Source organism: Aptenodytes patagonicus, chromosome 21 (assembly GCF_965638725.1).
Source record: "Aptenodytes patagonicus chromosome 21, bAptPat1.pri.cur, whole genome shotgun sequence".
Classification (NCBI taxonomy): domain Eukaryota; kingdom Metazoa; phylum Chordata; class Aves; order Sphenisciformes; family Spheniscidae; genus Aptenodytes; species Aptenodytes patagonicus.
In genome coordinates, this window is record NC_134969.1 from 4,444,950 (window position 1) to 4,469,270 (window position 24,321).

General features: G+C 51.0%; 1 protein-coding gene across 3 annotated transcripts in view; it reads left to right on the top strand.

Moving 5' to 3' along the window:
• RPS6KA1 (ribosomal protein S6 kinase A1) overlaps positions 1 to 23,370 on the top strand; it is a 43,056-nt gene extending 19,686 nt beyond the window's left edge. For 2 of the 3 annotated variants that reach the window (XM_076357125.1, XM_076357126.1), the window contains 21 exons: positions 4,897 to 4,950; positions 9,700 to 9,816; positions 10,921 to 11,002; positions 11,290 to 11,370; positions 12,170 to 12,249; positions 12,869 to 12,975; positions 13,582 to 13,619; positions 13,753 to 13,895; positions 14,472 to 14,542; positions 14,792 to 14,880; positions 15,093 to 15,157; positions 16,158 to 16,260; positions 16,570 to 16,697; positions 17,187 to 17,312; positions 17,780 to 17,869; positions 18,120 to 18,278; positions 18,499 to 18,660; positions 19,290 to 19,366; positions 19,534 to 19,651; positions 20,074 to 20,211; positions 20,535 to 23,370. In XM_076357125.1, the coding sequence (XP_076213240.1) occupies positions 4,897 to 4,950; positions 9,700 to 9,816; positions 10,921 to 11,002; positions 11,290 to 11,370; positions 12,170 to 12,249; positions 12,869 to 12,975; positions 13,582 to 13,619; positions 13,753 to 13,895; positions 14,472 to 14,542; positions 14,792 to 14,880; positions 15,093 to 15,157; positions 16,158 to 16,260; positions 16,570 to 16,697; positions 17,187 to 17,312; positions 17,780 to 17,869; positions 18,120 to 18,278; positions 18,499 to 18,660; positions 19,290 to 19,366; positions 19,534 to 19,651; positions 20,074 to 20,211; positions 20,535 to 20,657 (2,151 nt within the window). In that variant the 3' untranslated portion in view covers positions 20,658 to 23,370. The remainder of the gene's footprint in view (positions 1 to 4,896; positions 4,951 to 9,699; positions 9,817 to 10,920; positions 11,003 to 11,289; positions 11,371 to 12,169; positions 12,250 to 12,868; positions 12,976 to 13,581; positions 13,620 to 13,752; positions 13,896 to 14,471; positions 14,543 to 14,791; positions 14,881 to 15,092; positions 15,158 to 16,157; positions 16,261 to 16,569; positions 16,698 to 17,186; positions 17,313 to 17,779; positions 17,870 to 18,119; positions 18,279 to 18,498; positions 18,661 to 19,289; positions 19,367 to 19,533; positions 19,652 to 20,073; positions 20,212 to 20,534) is intronic. The other variant, XM_076357127.1, reaches the window with a different exon arrangement.
• The last annotated feature ends 951 nt before the right edge of the window (positions 23,371 to 24,321 follow it).

Consider the following 24,321-nt stretch of genomic DNA (forward strand, 5'->3'; position numbering starts at 1 on the left):
TTGCCTGCACCACAGTTTCCTTTGGTTTATGCTTCTTGCTTTAGATTTATCTAAATGATAAATGATAAATGATTGACAGCCGGCTGAACATGAGCCGGCAGTGTGCCCAGGCGGCCAAGAAGGCCAATGGCATCCTGGCCTGTATCAGAAATGGTGTGGCCAGCAGGAGCAGGGAAGTGATCGTGCCCCTGTACTCGGCCCTGGTGAGGCCGCACCTCGAATACTGTGTTCAGTTTTGGGCCCCTCACTACAAGAAGGACGTCGAGGTGCTGGAGCGTGTCCAGAGAAGGGCAACGAGGCTGGTGAAGGGTCTGGAGAACAAGTCTGATGAGGAGCGGCTGAGGGAACTGGGGTTGTTTAGCCTGGAGAAGAGGAGGCTGAGGGGAGACCTCATCGCTCTCTACAACTCCCTGAAAGGAGGTTGTAGCGAGGTGGGGGTCGGTCTCTTCTCCCAAGTAACAAGCGATAGGACGAGAGGAAACAGCCTCAAGTTGCGCCAGGGGAGGTTTAGATTGGACGTGAGGAAAAATGTCTTTACGGAAAGAGTGGTTAAACATTGGAACAGGCTGCCCAGGGAGGTGGTGGAGTCCCCATCCCTGGAGGTATTTAAAAGACGTGTAGATGAGGCGCTTAGGGACATGGTTTAGTGGGCATGGGGGTGTTGGGTCGACGGTTGGACTCGATGATCTTAGAGGTCTTTTCCAACCTCAATGATTCTATGATTCTATGATTCTATGATCGCCTTATATTGGGATTGTTACCTGTTTGTTTGGTTGTGTTCCCTTCTCTTGGGAGCAGAGACAGCGAAGCAATGGAGGTTTGCACTCTTGCGGCAGCCTTTCCCTCCATGGCCATTAACTGCATCCGAAGTGAAGAGCTGATGGCTTCTGCTTCTGACCAAGACTAGTTTATGGTCTCTAGTTTTAGCAGAGGGGCTTCAGGGTGGGACTCTTCCTTGTGAAAAGCCTCAGGAATTCAAAGCGCTGTTTCTAGGGGAAAAAAGGGGCAGGTAGGCTGAGCCAGGCCCCTGGCAAGGCAGGAGGGGGTGAGGATGCAGTTCTTTTTGCCCATTATTAACACACAGGTCAGAAAATCGATCAGAAGAGAGGTCAGGCCACGAACCAGGGGACTGCATCGTCCCGTCTCGCACTGAAGCATGCCTGCCTTCTGCAGCTGCTTTATTTCCTTGCACGAGCTGTAGCTGCCCAAACGTAAGCTCCAGCTTCTGTGTTTCTCTGCTGCAGAACTGTTTTGAGATCCCTTGTGCCTCCTGCCACTGAGGAGGGAGTGATCCCCCTGGGAAACAGGCTACAGGAGTGGGAAAGAGCTATCAGGGTGCCCCATGTCGACACACCTGCAGCCTGGCAGCAGTTTGAATGCTGCAGTCCAGGGCAGCACTAAGCAACTTAACAGCCGCAAAAGTTGCATGGATCTGGAAAGAAGTTCAGCAGGAACTGTGACTTTTTTAAGGTATGGAGTGGGGACAGCTACAGGGATTCTGTAAAACAGCAAAGGACCTTGCAGTGACACTGGTGACACAGCTGGGTAACTTTTGAAACCATCTAGGGCATCTGTTTTGCATAGATGAAATGCAGATGGCCTCTTGACGGGAACTGGGAGTAAGCACGTGGCTCACTCTGTTTCCTTGCAAACACAGAAATTGGGAGAGAACTGATTCAGAACCATAGGGCTGAAGCCCTTCTTCCCTCTCCTCTCCGCTCCCCGTGTCTGCACTGCCTGACTTGGCCAATTCCCATCTCCTTCCCACTCCGGCCCTATTAAGGCATCCCTTGATGTGTAAGAGGGGTGTCACGGCGCAGGAGCTGACCCCTGAGCAAGCAGGCAGGATTGTGCAACCCTCCCATAAGATCTCAGTGTGCAAACCTCACGTGGGGCCTCGCAGCAGCGTCCCAAAGACCTGATACAGCAGATGACCAAGCAGCGACTCCGACACGGGGCAGGGACAAACCAGGGAAGTGTGCAGAAGCTGCCTCCTTCCGGCTCTTTCCCTGGAGACCTGCAATTCAGCTGATCCTACAGGGAGAATATTTGTGCTGACTCAGCATTTGTGCTGCTCGGAGCAGGGGCAGCTTAACTTTGGGGAAGAAAGCTACACAGACTCTCAGTTGCTTGTTGCTGCCTCGTGTGGTGGCTGAAATTGCTCTTTCTATGCCTGTTTTCCTGTCTGTGACATGGGGGACTACACTGATCCTCTTGAAAAGCCTGCTGAGATTTGCTGATGGAAAGAGCCATGCCTAAGCACCCGTAAAGCCATCCAGTGTTTTCATTTGGCTGCTGGTATTGTGCAGCTATCGCCACACAATGCAATTTCCCCATATGAAACCACAGTTTCCTTTCAGCGAAAACTCCCAAAATACATCCCAGTGACGTAACTACTACGCTCGGGGTTCTCGTGCTGGTCTGGGTGCTGCAGAGTGCTCTAAGTTCAGAAGCCAGCTTGCAAAGTATGGGAGAATAGCAGCCTAAAGCTTTGGAGATGCTGAGGCTCCTCTTTCGCAGCAAGCCAAGGATCCAGGAGGCAAGTGTCTAGCTGATAAAATATCTGCTCTGCATACAGTACTATGCTCTGTCTCTTCTGCAGGACACGAGAAGTTGCTGAATCCCCTGACCTTAGAAAGCCAGACCTTATCCAGTTTTAATTAACGACTTCTCTTTTGGAAAAGGCATTTCTGACGGTAAAACTGCTTTCTAAGAAGCGTCTTTCCTAGGTGCTGCCAGAATTTGGGAGTGTTTTGGGATCAGAGCATGTGTTGAAGCAACAGAAATTAAAACAGCTTCTGGTTAGTTGTTGATGAATAGGAAGCAAAATGCCAAAAGCGTAATCTGTTTCTAGCTCTTGCAGGTTTTTTTTTTCCTTGCATTTAGATGTGACTGTCTCAACCAGCAAAGTGACAAAACGCGAGCAAAAACAAACCTGTCTCTTGGCTTCTGGCTTGTAAAATCCTTCCTCAAAAAAAGGGGAAAGTAGGAAAGAGGACTTGTATTTTGAACTTGGTGTTGGGGAAAAAAAAAACAATGTATGTACGTCCCCAGCCCCTGATCTAGGATGACTAAGCCACCTGCAGTTCGAAGGCGGCATTGGGAAGTTCAGAAGTTGTCTCCTCCTCTGACTTCAGCGACCTCCTGGGCTCGGACCTGGCCGGTGGCCGGGGGTGTCCTTTTATTTTCCAAGAGCAGCAAATATTTCCCAGTGGTGCAGGAATCTGTGTAAAATGGCCTCCCCCGAGGCTGTGGGTGTCAGAAGATAGCTGGTAGCTCACAGGAGCAGAGTCTTGCCCTGCTAGGGTGGACCTGCAGAGAGATCCGTGCTTGTGGGAGAGAAATCGATCCATCCCCATCCAAGGCAGGGTTCGGTGCCTGCTCGCTGGTCGGAGCAGTGAAGGAGCTGGTTTCCCTGTGGGTGGGTATGATCCCCGGAGGGGGACCGCTGAGGTTTTTGTGATCGCTTTTGGGCGTTTGGGAAGGGGTTTAGTTGTGGCTTTGGTAGATGTGTCAGCCGGCTGCCCCGGGCATCCGCTTCCCACAGCGGCAGCGGGACAGACACCTTCTCCGAGACCCAAAGAGATCTTGGCTGCTTCCGCAGCAAAGGCAGAGCGATGGAGGGGAGGAAGGGGAAGAGGTGACTGCAAGGGCCCCCTCCGATCTGATTCAGTCCTTCCGGGGCTGAAAATCAGTTAATTCTTAACTCTAATCTTGTTTCCACGCAGCTCCTCCCTTCCCTCAAGGCTTGCTTTTTCTTCTCTCGCCTCTCCGTAGCTCCTGTCCTACTTTTAGGTCTCTCTGCCTCGCGCTGCACCCACCCGGTTGACGTTGCTGGCGCCGAAGAGCCCTGCCAGCGCCGCGGGCTCCGTCTTGCTGACAAACTGCTTGAAAAGACACAAGAGAAGTCACAGCTCGAGCCTCTCTTAGATCCCTTCTGTCTGCAGTCACATGAGTTTTATCTCATCTGCAGCCAGAGACTTGAACCTCTCAGAGGAAATGTTTCAAATCTGATTTGAGTTTTTGGGGGGTGATTTTTCTGTTCAAACTTAGCTCTTTATCTAAAAAACAGGTGAAAGAATACCTAGGTGGGATAGCAAACCTATGTACGTTCGCTAAAATACAGCAGGCTTGGGGATTGACCTTGCAAAAACTTACTGACCTTGCGAAGACTTACTTCTTCCCTTAAGTCTCAGTTTTTGGGGGAGAAGGAGCCGTATCCTAGCTGAGAAGCAGTTCTTTTCTGAGCTCCTTTGAAACGCTTCTGCACCTCTCCCTATAAGGGTTCACAGAATTGCATCTGGCCCCAGAGGCAGCATAAACTGACATTTCTAATGCTGCTCAGGGACCTGTCAGAGCAGCTGGGCTGGCCCTGCCCTCGAGGGATGTGGTGAGTTTGAGTATTTGAGTATGTTCCTCCTGGTTGCTTTAGAAACGCTGAGCCTGCCCCTGGAGAGAAGCCCTCTCTTTGCCATGGGGGTGCCAAACTTCCCTGCAGACCCAGGACGCCACTACCAGAACAGATGCTTTTGGAGTTTGTCCAGGTGTGGCTGAGAGTAAAATCTGATCTAGGCGTTAATCAACCTGCCAGAAATTAATTCTCTCTCCTTGGTGGTGGTGCTCCGATTCTTGGGGAACATGTGTAACCAAGTGCCGGCATCGCGTCCTTCTCCACTGCCTGTCAGAGTTTATCAAAGCCTTTAACAGCAGCTCGCTCCAGCTGCTCTCCTGGAGCCACCAACACAGCTCGGAATCGCGTCCCGAGGTGCGATGTCTGGTGGGACACCACCAGTGGCTGTAAACAGCTTGCCTGGTTCTTGCTAAACAAGGTCGTTGGGAAAACTTTAGCGGAGTATCACAGCCCCTCTGTGCTGACGCTCATTTATTGTCCCGCAGGCAAAATCAGACATCACTTGGATAGAGAAAGACCTTGCGGACTCGGCAGACAAGGTAAGAGAGCCTGCTGCAGATGTGCACCTCAAGGAGACTCATGCATTTAATTTGCACTTTGTCCCATGACGGGTCGTCCCACGTATGCGAGGACGTAAGCAGTGCTTGCAAGGGCCTCTCTGAAAACCAAACACTTTCTTGCAGCACGCCCCTACCAGCCCGTCTCAGCTAGGTGGGACTGCTAATACAGAAAACAGCTATTACTCACTTGCTCACATGACATCCTGGACTTGACTTCATCCTCCTCCTCCTTCCTCCCCACACCAAACCCCTTTCCGTGCTGTCATTTATGTCTCCTGTGGCTTTCCGATCTTGTCATGCTGGGGCGGGCGCTCCAGTGTTTTAGTTGCATGGACGTACAGTGGGGTTTTTTGATGGCTTTTCTGAAGCTCCTCTCCCCGCGCTGAAGCGCCTGATAACACAACATGCAAAATTGTCTTGATCGGGACAAGATTTATCAGATCTTGCCAGGCCCACACACAGAGAGCTGGCTGGCTGCAGCACCTGCGCGGCTTCACTGAGCAACGTAAAGCTTCCTTGCAAGCGGTGATGGAAGCTCATCTTTGGACTGCCCGTTGTGGACATGGTTTCTGCTTCACTGGGACTGTGGCAGAATGAAGGAGGTGCCAGTGTGAACCGAGTCTCCTGGAGGCTTGTGCTCAGCAGCTGCACGGTGCTGTTTCGTGCTGCTCTCTGGCACCTACTCCCAGCTCCCTTGCTTTGGACCTCATCAGCTATCGAGGTTCCCTCTGCGGAGCTGGGACCAGCTGCCTTGCTGGTATTAAGTCATTTGTTTCTTTCGTTATCGGTTCTCAAAGAGCACGTTATGGGGGCGGCGGGGGCAAGACAGTCATAAGTAGTCTCTCTGGGTTCAAACCAAGATCTTCTTTTCATACTCTGCGCTCTCTGGAGAAATTCAGAAATCAACGCTGACACAGGGTTATTTCTAATTGCAAAGGTGTGTGGGTGTCTTTTTACTCATTTCAAGGGGTTTCTTTCTTACCTGCGCTCTCTGGGGTCTTGCTGCAGAAAACATCTGTCTGGCCTGACCCAACGGAAAGGTCAAAGGGGAACAGGCTTGGAGGGGCAAGGAGGCAAAACAAGCGATCTAAATACCTCTCCTCTGTCCCGCCAATAAATCCAAGCAGCAGTGGGTTCAGAAGCTGTCTGCATCAGAAATGCCCTTAAAAATACCTCGCATGGAGCTTCCCAGGGTGGCTCTTAGATAACTCCAGCGTCCACGACAAGGGCTCTTGTGCAGCATAAAGCAAACGAAGGACTAGGTGCAAATCCTAGCGATGCCAGAGGATTTGCTTATGGGATCGATGCACCCTGAATCCCATCATGGGTGACCCATCGTCCCTGTGCCAGTGAGAGAGCAAAGAGATGTGCAGCTTTCCGAGGTGGTGTCAGACCTGTGTGGGGTTTCATGAGTTTTTCTCTTCCTTTTTAAAGAGTAAGTGGCTTCTCGGAATATTCCCCCGTTGTGGAAATACCCCCAAAGCTCACAGCCTGACGTGAGACACATGCAGCACTAGATGGAAGACACTTTAGTCACTTTAACTAGACCACGTATGTTTTCTGTCAGCGTCTTGTCTGAACCAGGGAACCCAAAGGTGAACAAGGAGCTGTGAGATTATTTTTTTTTTAAAAAAAGCAAAACGAGAAAAAAAAGAAAAAGCCCCAACCACAAGCGCTGCTGCTGGGGAGTGGGAGCGTGAACCTGCCTCCGTGCGACCGAGTCGCTCGTCTCCATTGCGCATCTGCCAGCTGGGCTTTAACCACCTGTATCTCCTCCATCCGGCAACCTCAAGCGTGGGGCGTCCATGCAGCTCCGCGGGAGCCTCCCTGCGCCCCAGGAGCCGGCCATGCTTCCCCGGGAGCTCGCGGGGGTGGCGGTTACTGGGACTGTGCGATGTTGATCGGGATGGGAGAATGGAGAGGGACCCTAAACTTCCTCGCATCTGCGCGTTCCTCACGCTCTGGCTGCAGAGGAAACACCGAGCCAAGCCCTGCAGCCTGCAGCTGCCTGCCCCCAGCCAGCTCTCCAGCCCGGTCAGTACTGCCGCTAGCTCGCTTTGCTTCACTTGGTGTCACTGGTTGCTCATCCAGGTGGGCTGATGCTTCACGTAGATGTTCGGCGCGGTCTGGTTTGCTTTTCTTTTTCTGCCTTCTGGGATAATTTGCTTAATGGCGCTATTGTAAGAAACTTGTTTCGATGCAAGCAAAGGCTGTTTGTGCTGCAGCTCGGTGGCACGCAGGTGCTTTTGTGCTGAAGACTCGTTCTGGTGTGCTGCTAAACAGGCTGTAGGAGCTGATCTCCAGGGTCCTAACTGTTGAATTGCAAGTTACTGGATGAGCCCATGGAAGGAAACCTCCCTTGTGTCAGCAAGATGCCAAATGGCATCTCAGAGCTTTTCTCAGAGAGCTCTCAACAATGTCTCCGCCGATGCCACTTTTGGTCTAGTTGGCATGTATGTATGTTTGCTGATGTGGTCTGGCTGGCAGGCTGCGTATGCAAATCTCTGCCTGCCTTGAGATACAGCTTGGGCTGCTGAAACCACTTGCAGTTAAACACACTGGGTCTCGCTCTTGGCCAAGGCGAAGAATTCCCACAGCTGTGAAAATAACGTTGCTCCGCAGCTCCTGAAGAGCTGTGGCAGGAGGATGGGTCCAGGTGCCTTGGAGGTGGATACAGGAGTTCATTTTAAATGTTCCTTCCTGCAGAGGTGTGGGATGCTACAAGGTGAAATAAGACGGTTGTACAAGTGCTGATGCTCTGTAGACCTGGTTTCTAGTGTTTTCATGAAGATGGGGGGAGGGAGGAAAAGAGCCTACAGCTTCCACTGGTCCCATCCCCAGGTCTCTCCGTGGAGAGCTGAACAACGTGGAAGGACTAGCAGGAGGAGATCTCTTGGCTGGCTCCCGCTCAGGCTCTTGGCCAGAAGGGGGAAGCTGTTCCTAGCCACAGCTGTCTGCCATGGACTAAGCCTCCAAATGAAACCAGAAGTGTAAGGTGGCTGATTTAAGCTGGGAGATCATACGGAACACGAAAACTTGTTGTTACAGGGATTATAAGATCTTTCTTGTCTGTGATCACCGAGACCAGCAAAAGGCAGGATAATACGGGGGGAGCTCCTGCCCTCTCCCCGTGCTCGGGCTGTACGTGCTGCGCTGCTGAGTGCGTGGGCTTCTCTGCTAGGTCTTAGTGTCTGAATAATGCAGGATCTTGAGAGAGCAAAGCTACCAACATGGAAACAAAGCCACTTCCTAATCTAGAGAAAAGCCAAGCATGAGGGCGGGAAGGGAAGGGTGCTCGGTGCAGGTAGGCAACCACATCCGCGGGCGCTTGGCAAGGCCGCCCTCCTCAAGAAGGTGCTGGGAGTGGGCTGGGGTGCAGAGGAGAGGCAGAGCCTGAAACTTGGTTCCTGTTGTTTTTAAAAGCTGCTTTGATTAGCTGGGTTCCAGACCAAGTATCTGAATAGTTTTAGAAAACAAAACGTAACTTTTTTCCCCCCCAACTCTGCAAGGAGAAAAACTAAATAGTAGTTCCAGCTTTCTGGCAGCCTCTGATGGCCACATCTGCCCTAGGGTCAGAGAGCAACCGAGTTTAATGTCCTTTGAAACATAATTGCTGGCCTTCAGGTCCAAATAGCAACCAGACCATGCCTAACACTGGATAACGTGGGACTGAAGTGCTAGGAAGCCTGGACTTGCCCTTACAAGACGTACAGCTACAAGGGATTTCTGGCCTGAGTAAGATTCACGTCTCTAGAAGTGGGAAGTTGAGTCCAGCCTGCCCTGCGGGCTCTCCCCATGGTCAGCCAGGAGAGGGGCTGGAACAGGTCAAGCTCAGAGGAAACCCAAGTGCAGGTACACTGGCTGGGTATGATCGAGAGAAGTAGAGGGAAGGGCACAGCTGGAAGACTAGTAGTATAAAAAGTCTCTTTATATTTGGGATGCAAATAGAAAGCAGCACAAGGTGTTTCTGTTGAGCTGAACTCTGGGCTTTATGCACCAGAGGTATGGACGAGGTTTGCTGGGGAAAGGAGGTGTTTCAGCATCACCTCAGGGTCTGCGGCTGTTCTTGCGTGCTGACCTAGCTTCGTTGGTGAGTTTATTCGAGAGACTGCTGATTAAATCTCTTTTTCTTCTTTATTTTTTTAAATAAAAGAATGTGTTTTAAACAAAACATGTGCCAGAGACCTTGGCTTCCCCTCAATCTTCTTGAAGGCTTGAGTCTGTTAAGGCATCATCTGTATGTGCTGAAGATGCACTAAGACTTATGTTGCAGAGTTGCTCAGATTGCTGAGCAGATGGGCTCCAACATGTCTGATTTTTGCCAGCCCTGGCCGTGTTTTGACAACAGAGCCGTATTTTTGTGTTGTGGGATTTTTAGTGGCATAAACACTCCTGTTTTTGCCACCAGTGCCTTAAAAAGGAAGGTGCTTTTCAAGCACTCTTCTGAAATGCAGTTCAAAGAAATGCAACACCTGGCGGTGCGAGGAGCGGAGCCTTTGGGGAGTGCGCTGGATATTTAACAAGGCTGCCTGGTGCAAGCCGACGGATCACTTATTTATTCCAGATGTTGAAGCCAGGAGATATGTGTGACAAGCGCCGACTTTTATGGTTCTCTCAGATGTGGTTCCTGTGAGTCTGTAGCTACAATCCTTGTTCCTTAATCCGATAAGGCTTGCTTTCCCTTGTTCAGGAGTATATTCCCAGTCAACCGTGTCCCCTCTTTTTCAGGGCGAAGGTGTTGTGAAAGAAATCAACATCACGCACCATGTGAAGGAAGGCTCCGAGAAAGCCGATCCTTCACAGTTTGAGCTCCTGAAGGTGCTGGGACAGGGCTCCTTTGGCAAGGTGAGTTCACTTCCTCCTATGTGTCATGCCAGATGAGTTATTTTGATGACAAAAGGGACTACCCCCAACGAAACCACTTTCCTGATGCCCACCAGATCGTGAGAATCTGACTGATGAGCCCACTTAGCAGATGGTTGCTTCTAACTTGAAAGGCAACTGTAGTCATGCCTTCTCAATAAGGGCCAGCCTGTATCTCCAAAGCTCCCCTGTAATTCTTTTTTCAGATGGTCAGGAGAAAGGAGCAGTATCCTGCGTGTGAACGCAGGTGTTGCGCAGGGCAGAGGGACCTCCTGCAGCTCTCTTAGCTGGCTGCCAAGCTGTCAGTGGAACTGAGGACTTGGAGGACTCGGGCATGTTCCTCTCTTCTCAGAAATGATGCTGTGTGCATCTGGTTTCGGCCCCTGTTTACGGTCCAGTTTCCCTTCTGTGAAGGGGGAAGGAAGTAGCCTGTAACTCTTATCTATTTCAATGGGTAAATAATCCAGGTCTCTTACAGACCATCTGCTCATGCATTAAATCAACTTCACGTCAATCAGTTACCAGCGCTAACAGTGGGGGCTTGCACAGGACTGCGTGCTGTTGCCTGGGCAAGTGCAACAGTGGCTTTATGCGAAAGATGTGATGTCTTTTTGAAGCTGCCTAAAACCAGGTAGTCTGGGACATCAGGGAAGGACAGGAGGTAAAAATCCAGAGAGGATGCAGCACCTGAACGTAAGGGGTTGATCTGGCTGTCGAACCAGCAAGTCACCAGGAGGCTTTGTGGTACATTGAAGTATCAGTGCTTCAAGTCACAGCTCCCCGGCATCAGCCACAGCCCCACGGGAACTGCAGGAGTGAACAAGAGGTGTGGAAGACGGGAGAGGAGGAAAGCGCAGTATAAAAGCACGAGTGCTGTAATGGCTGGAGATAGGGGGTGAGAGGAGTTTACACGCAGCACTTTCCTTGAAAACCTCATGGGTTTCACATGGAGAGCTTGAGGTACTACTTGCCAGTCCTGTGGCCAGCTGCTTCTTAGGGTTACCGTGAGGTTTGCCACGTCGGGAGGCATCCAACTCCTACTGCTAATCTTTAACGCTTGGCTAATGTGGTGCCCTTCTGCCTCAGGTTTTCTTGGTGAGAAAAATAACACCACCAGACAGCAACCACCTCTATGCCATGAAAGTGCTCAAGAAGGCGACGTTGAAAGGTAGGAGACTTTTACTGCGATGCTCTTATCCTCCATGTCCTAAAGAGCGCTGGGGAAATGTCACAGCAACCACTGCTGGTGATCTGGGTGAAAGAGAAGTATCTTTACCTCAGCCAAACAGCCTCCTTTTCTCTCCAAATATAAAAAACCCTTGTTGCAGTGCTGGGGGTGGAAAAGATCTGGCTCAAGCTGCCGGGTATTAAAGGGCTTAAGGCTGGGAGCAAGGCTGACACCGGGGTACTGTGTGCCTTTTTCTGTGTCTGAACTGTTCCTCTCTCTTCCCACAGTGCGTGATCGATTAAGGACAAAGATAGAAAGGGACATCCTGGCTGATGTAAACCATCCCTTTGTGGTGAAACTCCACTACGGTGAGTGTGGAGCTAGTTGGGACACTGGGAGAGGGGCTGCAGGCTCGAACAGACACTGACTGCTTTTAAGCACAGTAAAGAAAGATGCTACTACAGGCACACCAGCCATGAGCAGGTAGGTGAGCATGAGGCATCTGGCAGCAGGCTGCTTGGAGGATGCCGAGAGCCTCTCATGGTCCCTAACAGGCTTCTGGAGATACCTGAAATGGAGAAGAGGCCTGGACTAGTCTGTATCCCTCAATGGCTGCGCTGCTCTGGAGCCTTCACAATCCCCTTAACACTAATCCTTTCCTGGAAAGGTCTCTGGTCCCATGCCCGCTCTAGCTATTGAATGGGGGAGCATAGACCGGGAGAAGAGGTTTAAACATCAAATCCTTGGGATTAAAACATTAAATCAGGAGAAATTGAGAAAGCAGAGTTAACTAGTCAAGCCAGAGTTTGGGAGAATTAATGCTCTGACTCTGAGGCAGGCGAGGACAGCTTCTTTCCCTGTAAAGTGACCAGTGCCTCTCTCGGGAAAACGGCCCTTTCAGTAGGGCATCACTGGCTGAAAGGGAACCAACCGCCCCGTAAAATGAGGATTTTCTGCAGTGCCAGAGTGCTGCTGGTGAGCTCCCATTTCACCATCATGGACGGGCTATCTCATTTACCTCAAATAATTAGCCCTACCTGTGTTTAACCTAGTAACCACGCAGGGCATCTGCACAACTGGAGCCATTGGGATTTAAGTGATTAATGTAACACCATGGAGCCTTCCCTCCGCGGAGGGGTCTGATTCCCGCTCCGGCTTGTGTTTCAGCATTCCAGACGGAGGGGAAGCTGTATCTCATCTTGGATTTCCTCAGAGGAGGTGACCTTTTCACTCGGCTTTCCAAAGAGGTGGGTACGCTCTGGCATCTTGGTGGGTTGCCGAGGCTCTCGGTTCATCTGGGCTTAATTGCCTGGAGAAGCGACTGATCCTTGCAAAGTCTCTGAGAGGGGTGGAAACAACCTCCAGCTTGCTGCTAGCCCAGAGCCGGCAACAGGAGAGGACGTCTCAGGAACCCTGTCCTCTGGCAGAAAAGCAGCAGCATAGGAGGCAGGTCTCACCTCCGCAGACAGCTTCTGCTGAGCATCACGTTAAGAACGAAAACAGGCGAGAACCATGTTCTGCTGCAGCGTTGGCTGGTTGTGTCGCCTCGCTGGGACAGGGCGAGGGCAAGGAATGGGAGGGGTAACGAGAAGTTGTGCCAGGTGAAGACAACTGGGAACATAACCTGGTTAACGTAAATTAAGAGTGTTTTAAAAACCCATCTGCTGCTTAGCAACCTCATTTGTTTTTTTGGTGTTGCTGCTTAGCTGATACTTTAGGATGGTGGGCGAAGCCTGGGAAAATTAGGTAGGAAAGGGCAGAAGGGAGCAACATGGATGCGAAAGGTCTTGCATGGGTGCAGCGGAGGTGGTCCCGCTGCCGGCGTTGTAACCCCAGCGCCTGTCCGCTTCCTCTCCCTTCCTGCAGGTCATGTTCACCGAGGAGGACGTGAAGTTCTACCTAGCAGAGCTGGCTCTGGGGCTCGATCATTTGCACAGCCTGGGAATCATATACAGGGATCTCAAACCGGAGAAGTACGTGTGGCACAGCTGAGGCAGGGAACCGAGTCCTTCAGCTCAGTCCCAAGCCTGTAGTCAGCAAATGGCGTAGCCTTCTTCCACGAAGGCAAAGCTGAATGATGCCCGTAGGCCAGCCAGATGGAAGGCGGCAGTGCCAAGCGACAAGGCTCTTGCTCCTCAGATCAGCAGTTACGGCCAGGAGTGCTGCGGAGGCAGCATGTGTGCACCACATGTCTGAGCAGTAATCCTTGGCAGTCTCCGGGCTCCAGCTTTAAGCAATTGAGAGCCTTCGGAGGGAAAAGGCACCAGGCTGGGCCTCTGCAGAGACGCATACCAGCTGCATGACTTGGTTATTCTTACCTGGGGGATGTGGGGGATCAAAGGTGGTGTAACCTGTGTGCGTCATTCGTTCGATGTGAAGTTGAGGGCGTAGAGAGAAGGGAGCTGCTCTTTGTCCCACTCGTGTCTCGGTGATGGAGCTTGAAGCACTGGGGGAAGGGACAGATAACTTTCTCCTCTGGATTCTGGGAGCATCTCAGACCAGCCTCTGCTGTGTGTGCTTGTTCTCACCAGCCTTTGTTGCAGACAGTAACAACTTGGTTTTTTCCATTCATGCTGTAGCATCCTCTTGGATGAAGAAGGGCACATCAAACTCACAGGTAAGGGACTCCACAAAAGCCTTGTGCTCCGGCAAGGTTGGTTCTTGAAATACGGAGCTTCTCTTAGGCCTCTCTGCTCTCTGTCATTGCTCAGGGCACGTGGGTGCATGCTGACGGTTTTTCTCTCGTGTAGATTTTGGCTTGAGTAAGGAGGCTATAGACCACGAGAAGAAAGCCTATTCCTTCTGTGGGACGGTGGAATATATGGCACCCGAAGTTGTGAATCGCCAGGGCCACTCCCACAGTGCTGACTGGTGGTCGTACGGGGTGTTAATGGTATGTACCCAGCCAGCGTGTTTGGAGGCCTGGCTTAGTAGCTGCGCCAGCGGTAGCTCTGAAACACCCTTACGTGATTCTGCACGTCTAGCAGATGTGCTGACCTGGGGATGTTCTCCAAGCTCCCTGAAAGGGCTCTGTAACGGGCCATCCCGGCATCCAGCCAGGAACGCGTGTTTCTCGGGGGAGGCAGAGCTCCTGAGGCTGTTGTCCCAGCGAGCGCTGGGGTGTGGAGCGTGGGGTGCGCAGCGTGGGGTGCGTGGGGGTGTCCGTGTCGGCCCCGGCACTGGGATGTCGGTGTCTGTGCAGATCTGGTGCCACCGTCTGGCGGTTGCTGAATCCGAGGGCTCCCGCAGGAGCAGGCGCGGGTTTGAACATGTTCCCGCTGCAGACCTCGAGAACCAAGCTCCTTCTGAGAAAATATGATGTCTGCGATCTTTTGTAGAGCTAGGCTTTTGATCGCTCGCAAGCTTTTCGCTAGCTTTGGCGAGCTCCCAGATGAAGGTGCGGTGGGATCTGTGCAACCCTCAGACTTGCTCAGACGTGTGACCTCCCCTTCTTCTCTTTCCCTCCCAGTTTGAAATGCTCACCGGCTCGCTGCCCTTCCAGGGGAAGGATCGTAAGGAGACCATGACCCTCATCCTCAAGTAAGAGGAGTTTCTCTTTCATGTATGTACAGGGGGCGAGCTTCTGCTCTTTCTCCGAGCGTGTTGCAATTTGGGGGTTCTCACAACTTAATGGCAGCATTTGGCAAGCGGTTTTGTATCAACAGTTAGCTCGGAGGGTGCAGTGTAAATGCCAAACAGATGATTGTACTTTCGGGGGTGGAGGTGCTGCAGTTGGGTTGTGGGTTGACTTCTTTAAACCTGCAGCTGATTGCATAACTTCCTCTCCAGAGCAAAGCTGGGCATGCCGCAGTTCCTGAGCTCTGAAGCACAGAGCCTCCTGCGAGCCCTTTTCAAAAGGAATCCAGCCAACAGATTAGGTAAGACATTTTTTTGGTTTCTGAGTACACCTGATGCTGTATCGGGGCCTCTCACATCCTCGTGGGTCAGCAGCATGTTCACACTTGTGCTCGGTTAATGGGCTCGTTTAATTACAGCCAGGTTCCCCATCATACCTGGCTGTGTCGCATACATGGTAGCCTTCGTTTTGTCGGTGGTTTAACGCAACGCACTCCACGGGTGCACCTTTCAGGTTCTGGACCAGACGGGGCAGAAGAGATCAAGCGCCATCCTTTCTACTCTACCATCGACTGGAATGTGAGTATCAGTAATACAAGAGCAAACTTCTACACCACCCCGCACCGGTGATGCAGTTCTGCTGGCTGCAGTAATAGCACCGTCATGATGCTTGCAGACTGAACCAGCTATGGGAGAGCTACCAGTCCCTGTTTCCATCTGTTCCAATAATCCTTCCCGAAACTAAAATTCTGTTTGTCACGCGAATAACTGTTTCATACCTGAGTTGCCCATGATCTCACCTTGGTTTGAATTTACTCATCTCTCAACAGTAAAGTGCAGGTTTTAATTGGGGTTTGGCGCAACAAGGGTTGTCTTGCACAAAGTGGGAAGGACTCGGGGAAACATTTCTGGCGAGGAAATACCTTGTTTTGTACAGAGAAGCAGGGCGATAACTGAACCGGCGTTTCCCAGTTGCTTCTGGCCAACTCCCTGCTTTACCATGTAATTTTGGTTCTCCCCTGTTTTCCCTTACTTGGTAAGGGATTTTGAAGATCGGTCGTTTACTGCTTTCGAGGCACCCAGCAAGCTGCTGGACTGAACCTCCAGCAATGCTAGTAAAGCTTATTTCAAATGTTTCCTTCAAGAAGCAATTTAAAAAGGATGCTTGCGGGAGTGCTGGGATACGAATGTCCTCCTAGGGCATCTCCTCCGGCTGCCCCTGGGCAGCTCTGTGTCAGCAAAGCCCAAATGGGAGTTAGGAGGAGGTGGAAGAGCCTGGCGAGGTCAACACTTTATAGATACTGCTTCTGGAGTGGGGCCAGATTACATATAGAACACTTTTTTTTTTTCTTGATTTAATATATGGTAGAACTTGTAGTATTTCTCCACAAACTGACTCAAAAGCACCCCACTGGCCAAGAAGTCTTCCCTCAGACTGCTGAGCTGTAGTTAAATGCTAAGCCACAGAGCTGTTTCCAGTTTCACAAAATCTCTTCTTGGCCTCTCATTCCTAGCAAGCTCTCTCGTGCGCGAGAGCGTTGACCTGTCGGAGCGCTTTTGAGCTGTCTCTGTTTTGCAGAAGCTGTACCGCAGGGAAATCAAACCACCGTTCAAGCCTGCAGTAGGCCAGCCAGATGACACCTTTTATTTTGACACAGAATTTACATCGCGTACACCAAAAGGTTTGTATGAATTCACGCAAAGCCAAAGTTTCCTGCGTGAAATGATACTGTATGGCTTAATACCGGTTTGCCGGTGCCAGCAGGGCGAGGTTTGCCTCCTGCTAGTCCTGCCAGCTCCAGACGGTTGCAGGACTGAGGAGGTGGCCCAGCCATAGATATGTGGGGTGTTAGGGGTAAGGTCGGTGCTGCGTGGTGTGGCTCTTGTCTTGAATAACCTAAAGAGGAGCCACAGCTCCTGGGGAGCAAGGGGAAGGCTTCTGCTTCCGCAGGGCTAGCCCTCTTCTAGTTGTCTCTCGACTCCTGTTGCAGATTCCCCAGGCATCCCCCCTAGCGCTGGGGCCCATCAGCTCTTCCGAGGCTTCAGTTTTGTGGCAACCGGATTGATGGAAGACGGCAAGGTGAAACCTGCCCAGTCGCCTCTACATTCGGTGGTACAGGTAAGAAGTGGGGACAGAGGAACAAGTGTTTGAAGCTGCAGTAATACTCCGGAGTGGGTCTGCGGGACCTCTGTACCATCTGGAGCAGAGCTAACGGGAAGCCTGAGGCAGTGCCGTTCTGTTTTGAATTCTTGCATCCTGTTGTTCCTTCACGTCTATTGACTGTCACGTGCAAAGGTTGGCAGGGCAATGCGAGTCTCTTTGCTTTCCTCTCCCCAGGTGGACCCGGGCTAGTGGGAAGTGCGTGTAAATGCCCGTGGGTTGAAAGGTGCCACCGAAATGCACCATGCTAGGTGCAGATAGTGTTAGCCCACTGGCCTATATCTGCCTTGTTCTCCTCTCCTCCCTCTCCCCAGCCGGGAGGAGAAGCTGTGGGATGTAGCAGACAGCAGTCTGTCAGCTCGCTCTGTGTTGCAGTTAACTCATCACGTTGCACAAACCTTTCCCTGAACCCTCCCAGCTCATCAACTCTCCGCTCTCCTCTTGCAGCAGCTGCACGGCAAGAATGTCCAGTTCAACGACGGCTACGTGGTGAAGGAGGCAATCGGCGTCGGCTCCTACTCAGTGTGTAAACGCTGCATTCATAAAGCAACCAACATGGAATACGCAGTCAAGGTCTGAGATTTGCCATGTGAACTGAACTCCCCCGTTAGATTTCTGTTCGTCCCCACAATGACCAAAATAACATCCAGGAATGAAATCGCTTTCCCTGCTTGCGTAGGGCCTAAATGGACAATTTCTGTGCTGCCGTGCACGTAACTGCACAAGCTTTCTTATGTAGGAATAGCGGGGAAGCAGTGTTCTCCTCTGTCAGGGGGAGGACAGTATCTCACCTTTCTTTGCAAAGTTTGCCGTGGCTATGTCAGCTCTTAACAAATAAGCCAGACATAAAACGTTGGGGTTTGGGGACGCAGAACCGGTGAAGCAGCGAGGGGATTTCTAGAGCTTATTGCTAAAGAGGGCAGGGACAGGGAACGGCTATGGTGCAGGATCTCTGCAGGGCTCCAAACACTCAGCTTGTTTGCTTTGTCTTGGCCCCTTTCCCACCCCGTTGTGGCTAATGCTTATCCATACTCTTGCAGGTTATTGACAAGAGCAAGCGAGACCCTTCTGAGGAAATAGAAATCCTCCTGCGATATGGACAGCATCCCAACATCATCACCTTGAAAGATGTGAGTGTAACTTGAATGACTTCTCCTGTATTTTGGTTTAGGAAGTGCAGACTGGTCTGGGGGGGGGGGAACAATGCAGCTCCAGCACGGGCAACCCAATGGCCCTGCTCAATGTATCGCTCTGGGGTGGGGAAGCATCCCCAGCCCCACCTCTGCGTTGCTGATTTCTGTCTGCTCCTTGGTGGTAGAAGTACAAAAGGGAAGCTCCGGAAGCGCTTTTTGGTTAACCCCTCCATACTTGCTTTGGTAGGTGTATGATGATGGGAAGTACGTGTATCTGGTGACTGAGCTGATGAGGGGAGGGGAGCTGCTGGATAAAATCCTCAGGCAGAAATTTTTCTCAGAGAGGGAAGCCAGTTCGGTCCTGCACACGATCTGTAAAACGGTGGAGTATCTGCATTCCCAAGGGGTGAGTATGGTTACGTCTGTTTTCCTGGGAAGCTGTCTGGCATTGCAGTATGCTCCCTCTCCTCCGGGGAGTAACTGTGCCTGTCAGGACTATTATTTCTTACTGGTGTTGCTGTCTTGGCAAGCCAGATGTGGGGCCAGGGCAGGGGTTGAGTGTCCTGATGCAGCTTCAGACCTTTGTCTTCCAGGGGTATGAGAATGGCACTTTCTTTGCTCCACAGGTGGTTCACAGGGACTTGAAACCCAGCAATATTCTCTACGTGGATGAGTCAGGAAACCCCGAAAGCATTCGCATTTGTGACTTCGGCTTTGCCAAGCAGCTGAGGGCTGAGAATGGCCTTCTCATGACTCCCTGTTACACAGCAAACTTTGTGGCACCCGAGGTAAGCACCTTACTGACCCGAGACCCTTCGGTAGCTCTCACGTCCCTCCCCTAGCCTGTGCTCTCACTCGGCACAGGTAGGTCTGCCCTGTTCCGAACTCCAGCCTGCTCTGGCGTACTCCGTCCTGGAAGAAGTAACTACAGAAATACCACTTGTCGTAATGAACAAGCAGGGGATCTCAAGTACGGTCCTCCAGCTTGTACTGTCCTTATGAGGGGATCTGCTTAGGGTACTGAGACTCCCTGAAAATCCCAGTGATTTTCTAGGCTGCTTCCCTTCCTGATTAACTGACCTGTTAAAAGAGGTGGGATGATTTTCCACTCGGTTGTCTTGGCGCAGAAGAAAGAAAAAGAGCAGGCACGCAATGCAGCATGCGTGCAGTGTCACCGCACTGGAACATGGCTTCTTTCTCACCTGTCGTTTTGATGTGCCTGGGGGGTTCCTCTCTTCCATGAAACCGAAATCTGATTTGAATCCCTGATCTTTAGTCCAAGTCTTTGCTGTTCAGTAGGGCTCTAGGAGCTTCGCATCCAGACTGCACACAGGGGTGAAGCCGCTCTTCACAAGCTGAAGTGAGCTCAACAAGAAGAACCGAACACGCTTTTTTTTCCTTTGCTTACTCTGTTCAGGTACTAAAACGCCAAGGCTACGACGAGGGCTGCGACATCTGGAGCCTGGGAGTTCTCCTGTATACGATGCTCGCAGGGTAAGCGCCTCTGTCTGGAAGGCAACAGCTGGGGCTGTGACCACCTTGCTCTCAGACGTGCTCCGCGGTGGCAGCTGGACCCCCTCCTCGTCGGTTGCTGCTACCTGGAGGCGGCCCCTGGCTGGGTTACAGGACAGTAAATCAAATGCTCTCTCTTCTCTCCCCAGCTGCACTCCGTTTGCAAACGGTCCCAGTGACACTCCAGAAGAGATCCTGACCCGGATAGGTGGGGGGAAGTTCTCCGTCAGCGGAGGCAATTGGGACACTATTTCTGACATGGCCAAGGTACGGTTTGATATTCATCTGCGTTACATTAAAGGGTTGAGGTCAAGCACGGCCAGTTGCCGTGAGGCAAGTTTAAAGCAGGTTGGGGAGGGAGGGCAGAAGAGGGAGGAGAAAACGAGCAGTGTAGCTCCTACCCCGTGCGTATCTCCCCCATAGCAGCTCAGCAGCGTGCCTCTCCCTGCTTCGTTTTAGCTCTGGCTGTGAATATTTGCGTGCAACGCCAACCTCGTGCTTGACCCATGCGGGGTTTGCTGCTGTGTTACACCTCCCAGGCCTACCGAAAACATATTTTATACAAAAGGAGATTGATGTCTGGGGACTTTAAACTTGGCCTCTGAATTTAAATCCCAATTTGGGGGTGGACTTTTGTGTTTTAAAGTATGAAGTCTTCTAAAGTCTAACTTTCCAAACGATGCCCTTAGGATCTGGTATCAAAGATGCTTCACGTAGATCCTCACCAGCGCCTAACAGCCAAGCAGGTCCTGCAGCATCCGTGGATAACCCAGAAGGACAGCTTACCCCAGAGCCAGCTGAATCACCAGGACGTTCAGCTTGTAAAGGTGCAAAGTCTGGGCTGGGCCTTCAGCTGGTTCCTCACGTACCTTGGGCTCTTTGGAAAGCAGCGGCCCGGGTGGGGTGATGGTGGTGTGGGCAAGGCAGGATGGAAGGTTGGAGAGGTGTGGGCCAGGGGAGGCAATACAAGGCAAGCTGGTTTTTTGGCAGGAAAGCCTGCGTGTCAGTACGGGAGGGAGATTTAAAAGAAAAAAGAAAGTCCTTCTGGCTTTGTTTGTGGGTCTGGCTACTCTGGTCCCTCATCTTGTAAAGCCGTGAGTCTGAAATACCTCTTCTACATCTAAATGACTTCTCGTGCCTTCTCTCCAAGGGGGCGATGGCTGCCACGTACTCTGCACTGAACAGCTCCAAGCCAAGCCCCCAGCTGAAGCCCATCGAATCCTCCATTCTGGCACAGAGGCGGGTGAAGAAACTTCCTTCCACCACACTGTGAAGCTGGGGCGGTCTGCAGCTGCACGGTGCGGTGCAGTCACACCAGACTTTGCACACCTACTGAAGACGGGGGGGCAGGAGATCGGGCGGTCAATGCCTGCACAGGAGCTCCCTCGAGGACTTCTTCTCAAAAGGCCAAGTGCCTTTCTGTTTCTGAAAGACTGGCTCCTCCCTGTGTGGACTGATCTTTGCTGAGAGAACTTCACTGTAAAACTTTTTTGAAGTGTAAATTGTCGATTTTTAAAGACACCCCTCTGTGTATATGAGAACTAGAATGTATAACTGATGTCAAGTGGCACTAAAAAGCAGCTCTGATTCACCCTTTCCTGTGTAGGGCCAGATATTTGGTGTAGCTACATCATTTCTCAGCATTGATCCTCTCCAAGGCCATTGCAGCTGGAAGACTGCGTAACGTTTGGGGTTTAGGCTTTGGGGTTTTTCCTCCCTTGAACCTTTGGATGCCCTTCCCAAAGCCAACCCCGCAGACTCCTAGCCAGCAGCACTTGTGTTTGTAAAGGACTTCTCTCCCCTCCCCTTCGCTTCACTTTTTGTGCATGTGTGTTCGAGTGTAGGGTTGATTTTTCAGACTCCGTTTTTTCCTCTCTCCGGCCCTCCCCCAGCCCAGACGGCAGTTCTCTGAACAAAATAAACCACGGGTTTTCTGAACACCCCCTTAGACGCTCGGCTGTCCAGAATACCTGCTAGGTTTGTCTCATTCCTTCCCTCTGCCCTCCCATCTTCGTGTTCTCCCCATCACTCCCTGGGGAGTTTGTCACCCGCGCAGGTGGAGATGACAAAGGAACCTTCGCCTCGGCAAAGCGGAGGCTTTGGGCTGGCTCTGGCTGCTGCTTTCACCATTTTTGGTTTTCCTTTCCTTCAGCAGGAACCTATGAAACAAACCATCCTTTTTTTTTAATTTAACTTTGTTCTACAGCTGGTAACTCAGGGTTTCCTTCTGAATTGTACAATAAATGTGTCATTCAGTTGATGTTTTTTTACTGACTGACTTTTAGCTGCAGGATAAGCGACCCCGGTCGTTTCCCCACGTCGTACAGGGATAATGATTTTTGCCTGCCTTTTGGGAGATCTGCAAAGCTTTTTCATCTGGCCCTGTGATGGGAAAACCAGCAGTACTGCAGTAGGGCTGCAGATTATGCCACCTTCTCTCAGGTGCAATACCTCACTTTGCAGTGGGAAGTAATTAGAACCAGCTATGGAATGAGGCAGTAGTCAACAGGAACGGGGGCAGGCTGCAGGCTGCAGAGGGGAACTTCTTATTCTCAGGACATTTTAGTGCTAGTAGAAAGGAACACTTGGAGGCAAACCGTGCTAGACATAAATTCCCATCCCATTCTGACTTGCAGGGAATTGCTGGAGCTCCCTGGTTCGGTGGTGGCTGTTTCTCGGGAGGAGCAGGAGAGCCACGGGGACTGCAAACACTCACGTGCTCAAGGATGCGATTGAAGCCAGCAAAGGTTCTCACGTGAATTTCCGCTGCTTTTGGCTGATCGTATAACGAGAGGGGAAACTTTCTTTTTTGCTTTTCCCTTTTCCTTAGTCCCAGCTGACTCTAAAACGGAGAATTCCATTAAAAAAATTTCTCCGAGATGTGCAGCGCTCTCCTCCTCTACCCTCACCCAGGCAGGTCCTGTTTTACTCCCTGGAGCAGCCAGTGAGAAGCTGAAATAGTCACGATTTTTTTCTATATTTATTCCAAGTACTGCCCTAGTGTCCAGTGCCGCTGAGAGGAGGAGGCCAGTGCCAGTGCACGCTGGATCTCCTCGCTGGTTTCGCCACCGACCCCCAGCAGAACTGGATTTAATGTTTCGCTGATAGCTGGGGAGGGGGACGCTCCACCACGCAAAATGCCTCCCTTAAAAATACTTGCTTTCTCCTCTGGCACGGTGTTTGCATTGGTGCCAATGAACCTGCCTTATGTTTCCTACCGCTGTGCAGTAGCTCTCGCGCCGGTGAAAAGGTGTGCAAATTTTAGGTAACTGAAACAACTCATTTTAAAGAGCTTCTTTCTGGTGTTGGGGTCAGTCCCATTGGGCGCTGTCGGGATTGAAGCAGACACTTTGATGGTTTTTCAGAATATTTCCCACGTCGGAAAGGGTGGGGCCTGAAACGGTGGATGGGGTCGGACGTGTTGGTGGTGGTCGCCCCTCACTGTGAACCTCTCAACAGTACGGACCCTCAGGATGGGTCTTAAACCAAACCTTCGCCCTGCTTGGATGGTAGCTGGCTTGTTTGTATGAAATTGTAAATGTTTTCAAATATCAGTCAGGAAAAACATTACAACCTTTGCTTAATCCTCCCTGTAATGGTGCTGGTGTGAGGCCAACTAGTGACAACTCGAAGATGCGTAGGACAACCGGGTGCAGAGCTCTGTGGGCACAGGGAGAGCAGCCCGCGGTTGCTGCGGACTCTGCCTGGCCGTGAGATGACACCCGGCGCGTCAAACCCCTCCGCCTCGCTGGGGTCTTCAATCAGAGGAACTTTGTGTTTGGTGCAGCTGTAGCTTCTGGGACCTCCGTCACTTTGGAGAACAGAGTGAACACGAAGGGCTACGCCTTGCTTTCTGGGGTGCTTTTAACCAAGTTGTTTTGAGTGATCCTTCCATAAGTAAAAACAAGTCTTGATTTTTAGATCCAAATCAACCAAGTGCTGTTACTTTTTTAATTCCAGTCCTCAATAAAAACGGACTTGTTGATCTTTCTGTGTATGAGAGCCGTAGGTGTTTGTAACGGGTCGGGTGGGCCCCCTCCTTCCCTTTCTGGTTTTGTCCTGACAGTATTAAACCTTTGCCAAAAAAGAGTTGGGACCAACTGCCGTCATCTTAACTGAAATTGCATTATTTCAGGTGAAAGTTGGGCCTGGGTCAGGCTGGGTCTCTAATGCCTGTTGGGGGGAGCCAGTAGGTGTCTTAGAGAAGACCAAATGATCCGCTCTCACAAGAGTTTGAGGTCTTTAACTCTCCCAAGCTTTAACTTGGGACAAAGAGGATATACAGCTTACCTTTGTCTTGATTTGAAAAGGGACAAAAATGTATTTAACTTTCATACATAAGGAAATCTTTACAAGGAAAACTGCTTGTGTTATTTCAGGTGTTTCGTAGCCGGTTTAACCTTTAAGATTTTGTCCTGTACGTCTATATGAAAGCTCAAGGGAGCAGAAATCCCGGAATCCAGCCTCTAATAGCTGAGTCTACTTGGAATTAACCTGTGTGGAAATAGCGTGTTAATCCATAGACAAGGAGCCTGAAAATAATATTGAGCAGCTCTCTTTATATAATACAGCTTCTGTATAAGAAAGGTTAAACTTTCCTATTTTGGGGTGTAAATCAGCACCGTTTTCTGTTGTAAAAGAGGTCGACCCAGCTGAGAGGCTGTTTTCCTTTTCCCACTGTGTAACATAGTCGTGCTTTCCTCTTAATGATGTGGCACTGACCTCTGTCAAATCAACCGGAGCATAAATAAATGTGTTTTGGCCTGAAAAATATTCCCATCATGGTTATTTAGGCTGTCTTTAAAACTGAAGGCCAGTAACTTTCTCAGCGGTCATCTCTTTCTTTGTTTTTCTTAGTGAAACTTCACTGAGCAACCAAATCTGCTTGTTAACTTTCCGTCCGACTAATGCAAATACCCTCTTCAAGTCCCCACCTT